This window comes from Oratosquilla oratoria, chromosome 30 (assembly GCF_046742065.1).
Source record: "Oratosquilla oratoria isolate Oo_2021 chromosome 30, ASM4674206v1, whole genome shotgun sequence".
Classification (NCBI taxonomy): domain Eukaryota; kingdom Metazoa; phylum Arthropoda; class Malacostraca; order Stomatopoda; family Squillidae; genus Oratosquilla; species Oratosquilla oratoria.
The window spans coordinates 42,525,885-42,535,578 of record NC_134806.1 but is presented as its reverse complement, the minus strand read 5'-3'; the positions used below and the strand labels follow the sequence as shown (position 1 = coordinate 42,535,578).

The window sequence follows — 9,694 nt, the reverse complement described above, 5'->3', positions numbered from 1 at the left end:
AACGTGGTACCAATAAAGGTTTCGATCTCACACGGTGTTGATTTTCACAATCAATGGATGTGTCATACAACTTTCCCTGTAGCTTCTGAAAGAAGAGCTATCTCATCCATATACTTCAGATGATTTGGACATTCTTTGTTAATGTTCAAACTTTTTCCTTTTCCAATTCAACTCACCGAAAAATCACTTCGAGGCAAACTGTAAATAGATTTACTCACTATATTCATGTGTCTCACATTTTATTCGAGTCCTTAGACTCGTGACAGCCCTTTTCATGCTCGGAGAGGATTCCTTCTCCTCACACAGAAAGCTTTGTCCAGTTCCTCTCTATTCAATCTCTTCAAGTTTTAATCTGCATATACCTTATTTTCATCACGATAAGTGACAACACCATAGATGACAACCTCATAAATGACAACACTGCCTGAAGAACCACCCCCGTCTGATTCCGCTGTGATAAACAATCATTTTCTTCCTTTGGACAGTTCTTCCAGGTGTGGAAGCTCGGGTCATTATGTCCTCTTAACTCCCTTTCCACCCTTCCGACCTTTATATCTTATGAAAATCGGATGACTCTAACCTGAATATTATGTATAAAGTTATTTTGTTCTCTTGTCTTGGTAAATATCGCACGTTAATTCTTGTAAAGAAAGGAGACATACACATACGTATGAATATATATGTATATATTGTTACGTCCTCCACATGGAAATAATGACTATCTGTCTAGGAGGGGCTCATACTTCGTGGCCTTGATGTAGTTGAGGCAAATCCAAACAGAAGAGAACACAAAAAACTACTTTAATTATTGAAAAAGGCAGCAAAAACAATTATACTAAATTTTTATAACAAAAATTAACCTATAGACAAATCGTAACGTTTCATAAAACAAATATTTTCTTAAGCTGAACAAAAACTAAGTCATGAGAATAATCTTAAGGTACGTGTGCACACAAGGGGTGGAAAGAGCGGAAGCGATGTAGGAAGGTGAGTTACGCCTTGGCTAACCAACGAAAAAGTCCCTCTGTTTAGCCAGCTGGTCGCCTTATATAGGGCTGGCGAGGACGGGAGGAAGGAGAAGGAGGAGCCGGATAGGACAAGTCTGAGCTTGCAGGCGAACAGTAGGGAGGGGATCGGAGAGCAGGAGAGGAGGGAAGACACACGTATACAAGCATTTACAGGAAAGATACATAGTTATATACAATGAATACCAAAAATATATACATAGACATACATTTAGATATACGGAGGATGGTGGGCCATCACAATATATGTATGTACGTACGTAGGGGAACGAGATTGAATGATAAAAAAATAATTGTTACTCATTTTATTGCAAGTATTCTCTACATCACAACTTTCTTTGTTCATTGAATTTACTTAAGTGTTCAATGGTTGCCGACATTACGGAACTGCTTGGTTCCATCTTCTTTGTGTATCCGGGTGTGTAGGTAATGTGTGTATTGTGGATTACTGAGGACAGACCACCCACTCGCGCGGGATCGGTTTATCTGGGGAGAGGAAAAGAAGCCTGTACGATAATGAGATGATAATCATGTGTAAAAGGGATCTATTACCACTGAGCACTTTTAGTGGATATTTATCAAGATTTGTGCTGTGGTTTAGGAGGCATGAACAAGAGACGTGGAATTCGAGGCTTAAATCGACATCAACCAAAAATGGAGAAAGGTAGAAACACGAACAAATTAATTAGAGGTTAACTGAAATAAGGTGTAGTATGAGAGTAAGTTAGAAAGGAAGTGATTTTTAGTCGAAGAAAAAGTGTGTAAATGTTTGTGCATGTAGGCGTGATTTTGTTCGTGGGAAGTATGTGTATATGTCCTACTACAAATGAATCGAATTCATTTCCTCCTATCCCCCATCATCTCCCTTCCGTGCACTACAGACATCGAAAAGGGAGAGGACGGATAAAATCCCTAATGAATATGATGGGCGATATTCAAATGGCTATACATGATTTCTCGTGTATACCACACAGTACAGAGGCGTATCTGACAGATTTTCGGGTACGGTGAGGTCTGGGTGTGATGTGTCGGATCGCGTGTTTGGCATGCAGTCTTCCTAGGAGTCTCATGTGTAGTTGGAGTTTGTGTTTGTTAAGTGGACAGATGTTGGCAGCTAGGCGTAAAGACTTAGAGGTCCTGAAGTCGCTCTATCGCGAACCCGTGATGAATCGGACTGCGGTATTCTGAACCTTCTGATGTGAGTAGTTGTTTGTGGTGTATGCCATCTGGCTCAATCTTATTTGACACAAAAGCGGCCTAACTAAAACTATGTATGAATACAATCGACGCTTGGTGGTTGGTGTTGCGGCTTTGCTGCGTTCAAGCCTGCCCAGCTCTTGCTTCCTGTCTGCGGAATTGTGGAGTTCAGATTAGGTCACTGTTCAGTGCGCTACCCAGCACACAGGCAGGATCTCTCACTGGGTAATGATAAATGGGCCATGGGGAATACAGAGTATATTCATATAATAGTGGTAGTGTGTATGTGTGTGCGTGCGTGTGTGTTTGCATGTGTGTGTGTGCGTGCGTGCGTTCAAAGACCAGACTATTCAAGATCCTATTGATACACGTTCCTTCTACCAGGTACACCAGGTCCTCCTCAACCACTAATCCTTGAATTTGCTAATGAGGACCTCAAAGGCGAGGACGAGGGCGGCTGAGAGAACGCCCAGGCCCAGAATGACGAAGGCGGCCTGGAGATGTACGAGGGTGATTGCGCTGGCCGCCCTCGTGGGGCTGCTGGAGTCTTCGGCTCCGCTGGCGCGGACCTTGGAAATCTCGTCCTCTGTCCACTTGTCCACAAGACCTGCTTGGACGACACGGGTCAGGCTGTCAACGAGGGGGGAGGAAAGAAAGCATTAAAACTTTAAATATGATTTTATTTTTAGAAAATTCTTAATGACCTAATGTGGTTTAACTTTTGTAGCTGGAGTGTGTTAGTGTTTGCTTCAGGACTATTTTAGTTGGATTTAACATTGGTGTCCGCAGTATTCTGACATAATTTTTTACCTTTGTGTCTGGGGTATTCTAACATGGTTTAACTTTTGTGTTAGTTGTATTTCAACAAATTGATAGCTGAATTCGGAGTATTTTAACATATTTTGACACTTGTCCTCGAAATATTATGACATTTTATCATTCATATTAGGAATATTTTAACATAAACTAACTTTTTTATATGGTCTGATTTAACATTTATTCTTAGAATGACTTAATATTTTAACATAATTTAGCAATTTCGCCTGGAGTATCTTAATATAAATTCCCATTTCTGTTTAAAGTACCTAATACAATTTAAATTTTGTCTCCAGAATAATCTGACATAATGTAACGTTTTTGTCCGGAGTATTTCAATATATAAAAAAAAAAAAAAAAAAAAAAAAAAAATCATATTTTTCCCTCGAAGAGGAAGCTGCCGCCTTCCATAAGTTTAAGGCAACCCTTTCCTTAAGGGTGTTCTCGTTACCCTTTTGCTTGAACTCGAGTGCGACTCATGGTGACAAGACTTTTTATCTTAACTTTGGAGTGTTACATTTTCGGTTTAGCAAATCTAGCATCGGTAGTTTTTAATTTGCTTTACTCATTTTTATCTTATATTTTTAACTGTGCTTGTGATTAGTAACTTCTCTTCGTTTACAAATCCGTTATGTGTTTTTGAAAGGCCATAAATTGTTAGATTTTATAGTTTAATAAATTTTTATAAATGTTTTATAAAGTTTTTCTGTCATTAGATCATTCGTGCCTGGATTAATATCTGTGACAATATATATATATATATATATATATATATATATATATATATATATATATACATATATATATATATATATATATATATATATACATATATATCATATATATATATGCATATATATTATATATAAATATATATATATGTATGTATATATGATTGATTCGGCTGTAGTTCGGGAATTGTTTTTTGGCCTAGTGTGATGCTAAACCGACGCTCTACCAATGTAACTATAGGAGTTACAAAAGGGACTGAACTTGGAGTTAATCTAACTTTCAAGAATCAAGGTTGAGTACTAACGGCGGTCCTGACTTCCTTTTCACCGAGCACCCAAGCTCAACTCATAGTGTATGGTAGAGCTAGACTGACGCCTTCAATCGCTTTCACCGCAGTAACAATTAGAATAAATCACTGTGATATATGTATATATATATATATATATATATATATATATATATATATATGTGTGTGTGTGTGTGTGTGTGTGTGTGTGTGTGTGTGTGTGTGTGTGTGTGTGTGTGTGTGTGTGTGTGTGTGTGTGTGTGTGTGTGTGTGTGTGTGTGTGTGTGTGTGTGTGTGTGTGTGTGTGTGTGTGTGTGTGTGTGTGTGTGTGTGTGTGTGTGTGTGTGTGTGTGTGTGTGTGTGTGTGTGTGTGTGTGTGTAAATCAATCAATCAAATCAGCCATCCTGAGTCCAATGCTGAACAAAGACCTCCTTCATAGCATTCCATGATTCATACGACCGCGCCATCCTCTGCCACGTCACTCCTGCAAACTTCTCAGTCTCATTTCTCCAACTTCTGTCTGGTCTCCCTCTTCCACGCTTCCTATCTCGCGGCGTCCACTCAGTTACATACTTGCTCCATCGCTCATCAGTCGTTCGCACTAACTTACCTACCCAATTCCACTTTCTTTTACTGCTTCCACAATATCTTTAACTCTAGTCTACTCTCTCACCCAACTTGCTCTCTTTCGGTCTCTCAGCGTTATTCCCATCAGTGATCTCTCCATTCTCCTCTGTGCTGTCCTTAGTTTTGTTTCCATTGCCTTCGTTATCATCTGACCTCGATCTGGTAAACCCGAAGTAGCAGCAACAAAAATATCCCCGAAGTCTTACATTTTGTCGAAGACCCTCCTGAAGGGACTTCCGCTCCTGCAGGCGATGCTGAGGCCCTGGGGGTAGAATCTCTCCTTCGCCAGATGGTACTTGTGGCTCCCCTGTCGCATCAGGATGACCTTTGAGCTCAGCCACCCTCCAATGTAAACATAATCCTTCTCAAGCGTCTGAAAGAGAAGATGGTACTGGATGCGACCGGAAGGTTGGTTATGACGTTCAGTTGTCTTAGGTATGAGTACGACTCACCCACTAGGGGAGGAAAGCAATTACTCTTCTCCCATTGGCTCTATGCTCTGTCTGGAAAATGGTGTTCATTACTTTGGAAATGAAAAAGTTTCGTCTTTTCCCCCTTAGTTTAGTCTAGACCCCCAGCGTGTTCGCAAATGTTCACTCCAATAAAAACTTTCTTCTAGAAATAGCTAATTAAGTAAACCAATGGGTTCAACAACGTTAGGAAACATTTCAAAATGAGTGAGAACATTTTTGGATGGGACAGTCTGCACATACCATAGCCAGTCCAGAATCAATGATCTTAGTGGGCATGTCATGCATTTACATATATAAATACATACGTATTTACGTACACACACACACACACACACACACACACACACACACACACACACACACACACACACACACACACACACACACAAATATATATATATATATATATATATACATACATATATATATATATATATATATATATATATATATATATATATATACAGTATATATGCAAAGTAAACCACTTGGAAATAGAGACTAACGAAGCAAAGCGCTTTCGTATATTGCATCTTCAGTGCAAAAAGTACATAGTTAATAGAAATATATAGATTATGTATACATGAAAAAGTAACAAGGACAGTTTACATAAGGGTAGAGGACATCTACCCTCTGGAAGGCGAGCTGTCAGGTCGCATTATCCCCTGCGACCTGACAGCCCACCTTCTAGGGGGTAAATGTCCTCTACCCTTATGTAAACTGTCCTTGTTCCTTTTTCATGTATATATAATCTATGTATTTCTATTAACTATGTACTTTTTGCACTGAAAATGTAATATACGAAAGCGCTCTGCTTCGTTAGTTTCTTTTTCCAAGTGGTCTACTTTACATAAGTGAACACACGTACCCGTGTTCTTGTTACCATATATATATATATATATATTGATAAGTATTTTAGACAAATTATTTGGATGATGGAGAACATAAACACAGGGGAAGGCTCGGAACCCTAAACACTCTAACGTTTCGTTCGCGTAGAACTTCTTCAGAGAGTGTATGTAGAACTGCAGTTGAAGTTTATGTACTAAATCTAATTATCTTTTCGGACACTTGGGAAAGGTCGTTTTTCTGGCGTGTTTTAGAATTAAAATACTAGTTTCTTTAGCTAAATTGATAAACCCTCCTCGATGATTCGATGAATTATTAGTTGAAATATATGCTGATTCAACAATTCTTCTAGTGAATTTATCAAAACCTTTATGTAGCACTTCAGCTTCTCTCCAGTTTGGTAAATGATCGAATTTTTCCGCATGAACTACTAAAGAATTAGATGTCCTATGTGCTTTTATGTCATTTTTATGTTCATAAATTCTTTTTTTCTAATCCTCTTGACGATTCGCCAAAATAAGCCATTGAGCAACTATTGCATGGGATTTTGTATACGACGCTGTTTTCGGAATTGGTTCTCTTTTCAGAAGTCTTTATTAAATCACCTATCCTCTTATTTTGGCGAATCGTCAAGAGGATTAGAAAAAAGAATTTATGAACATAAAAATGACATAAAAGCACATAGGACATCTAATTCTTTAGTAGTTCATGCGGTAAAAAATTCGATCATTTACCAAACTGGAGAGAAGCTGAAGTGCTACATAAAGGTTTTGATAAATTCACTAGAAGAATTGTTGAATCAGCATATATTTCAACTAATAATTCATCGAATCATCGAGGAGGGTTTATCAATTTAGCTAAAGAAACTAGTATTTTAATTCTAAAACACGCCAGAAAAACGACCTTTCCCAAGTGTCCGAAAAGATAATTAGATTTAGTACATAAACTTCAACTGCAGTTCTACATACACTCTCTGAAGAAGTTCTACGCGAACGAAACGTTAGAGTGTTTAGGGTTCCGAGCCTTCCCCTGTGTTTATGTTCTCCATCATCCAAATATATATATATATATATATATATATATATATATATATGTATATATATATATTTATATATATATATATATATAACATACCTTGGACAGTCCATCAACCGTACTGAAAGAGTAGCTCTTGTCCTTAAAGAAAGCCAACGTCAGGAGGTCCTTGTAGATTCCGTCCTTGGCTGACTGTGGCAGGAAAGCAAACATGTTCGTCAGCAAACACCCGAGAAGACGGCGACAGTTGAAAAACGAACGTTAAGACAAATGGCCTGGCTGATATTCAAGCACAAGGAATGTTTCACTGGCTAACGTTAAAAGGTAAACTGTTTTCTTTAGATGGCAATCATTCATTCATTTGAAATGTCTTTATGGTTAACGATCATGCATTTACATGTCTGAATGCTCATCGCTTAGGCAAACAAAGTACTTGAATGGTAAACGTTAAGCTAAATGGAACCTTGAAGCAAGCAAAAAATTCAAATGGTTAACGTTGAGGCAAACAAAAAGTAATGGGAATGGTTGAATGGTTAACTATCAGGCAAAAAATGCTTTAAGATGCTAATGTTTGGAGAAACGGAATCCTTTGGACAGTCTACGTTAAGTCAAAAGAAAGGTTTGATCACTTGACGTTCAAGCGATTGGAATGTTAGGTTCCTGTCCTTCCTCTTCGTACCTTCATCGTCATCTTGCCAAAATACTCCAGCAAATCCCATCATAATAAACATAAATTGATTGATAGACGCAGGACCACAACCAAACGGAGACAAACAGAACTATATAACAAAAATATGCCAGGAACCTCCGGAGATTATGTAAAAAAAAAAAAAAAAAAAAAAAAAAAAAATCATCTCTATCCTCGATTCCTTCAGTCTGCCCTTCCCTACCTTGAAGAGACCTTCATGGCTGCTGCCGGGGTTGTACCCCATGAAGGTGCCCCTGGTCTTCGCCGCCGTCAGGAGATCGTCCAGGGAATCTATGGGTTTCTCGAAGGACGGAATGGTAAGTGATGCCGTTAACATCCCAGCGTAGATGGCTGAAAATGTCTTGGAAAATCATGGAAAGTCATGGAAAGGTCATAGAAAGTCACAGAAAGACATGAAAGTCCATGAACTACGCGCTATTGCGTCACCTCGATTAGATGTTCATTATATATATATCTATATATATATATATATATATATATTTTTATATATAAATAAATTTATATATATATATATATATATATGCTAATAAGAACACGGGTACGTGTGTTCACTTATGCAAAGTAGACCACTTGGAAAAAGAAACTAACGAAGCAGAGCGCTTTCGTATATTACATCTTCAGTGCAACAAGTACATAGTGATAGGAATACATAGACATTATATACATGATACAAAGGGGACTAGGACAGTTTTGAATAAGCATACCGAATGGACTAAAGCAGATAAATCTAATGCAGTTGTTATTTTAAACAAGGATGATTATCTTAGAAAAATGAATGATTTATTAGATGATAACAATACTTACACACTTCTTAACAAAAATCCTACAGAAGTAGTTAATAGTTATTATAATAAGAAATTAAAAGAACTGCTTCATAAGAATAGAGACCTCTTACAGAAATTCACTTCAATTAGTCCCCCTTTGCCACATATGTATGGTCTCATTAAGACTCACAAATGTAACAACCCCGCTAGACCTATTGTTTCGTCAATTGGTTCCGCTTCTTACAAGCTTTCCAAATGGCTAGTTACTATCCTTAGCCCTTTAGTAGGTACAATCTCTTCTTCTCATGTTACAAACACTTCTGATTTAATAGACAAACTCCATAATATTAAACCTAATTATAAATTTACATTGGTTAGTTTTGATATAGTCAGTTTATTCACAAAAGTTTCCATAGATGATTTATTATTTTACCTTCAAGATGAACTTAATAAACATGTTCTTCCATTGCCATCATCTACATTGATTGAACTAATTAGATTATGTGTCAAAGATTGTAAGTTTCAATTTAATGGTAATTTCTATTCCCAAAAATTCGGCATGAGTATGGGAAACCCTTTATCCCCAGTTTTAAGTAATTTATACATGGAATTTTTTGAAACCAAAATATTACGCACAATCTTCCCCCCTAACATCCCTTGGCTTAGGTATATTGATGACATCTTATGTCTTTGGCCAGAAGATAAAAATGTCCATAATTTTTTAACTAAGTTGAATACCCTTGTTGATTCTATTAAATTTACTTTAGAAATTGAGAAAAATTGTACCTTACCTTTCTTAGATTGCACTATCCTACGTCATGACAATAGCCTTAGATTTAAAGTATATCGTAAACCAACCAATGTAAGTTCATATATTCATTATTATTCTTCTCATCCAAATAATATTAAACGTACAGTATTTGCCTCAATGTATTTAAGAGCTTTTCGTATTTGTAGTCCTGAATTTATTGATGAAGAAATCAGAAATGTTTTTAACATTGGGCTAGAATTAAAATACCCTAAGCAATTCCTTGATATTGCTTACAATTTTGCAAGGAAATCATTTTTAACTCCTCAACCTAAATCACCTTTCAATTATCATAATGTTTTAATTTTACCATTTCAAGAAAATTTGTTAAGTATCACAGAATTATTAAAAAGGTTTAACGTAAAGGTAGTT

The 9,694-nt window shown here is 37.1% G+C and overlaps 1 protein-coding gene across 1 annotated transcript in view; it reads right to left on the bottom strand.

Moving 5' to 3' along the window:
- Positions 1–2,261: 2,261 nt before the first annotated feature.
- LOC143041298 (glutamate receptor ionotropic, delta-2-like) overlaps positions 2,262–9,694 on the bottom strand; it is a 26,855-nt gene continuing 19,422 nt past the window's right edge. Inside the window, exons 8-11 of the mRNA XM_076213123.1 lie at positions 7,830–8,090; positions 7,141–7,233; positions 4,891–5,057; positions 2,262–2,852 (exon numbers count right to left, since the gene is read on the bottom strand). Of these exons, the coding sequence (XP_076069238.1) occupies positions 2,630–2,852; positions 4,891–5,057; positions 7,141–7,233; positions 7,830–8,090 (744 nt within the window). The 3' untranslated portion in view covers positions 2,262–2,629. The remainder of the gene's footprint in view (positions 2,853–4,890; positions 5,058–7,140; positions 7,234–7,829; positions 8,091–9,694) is intronic.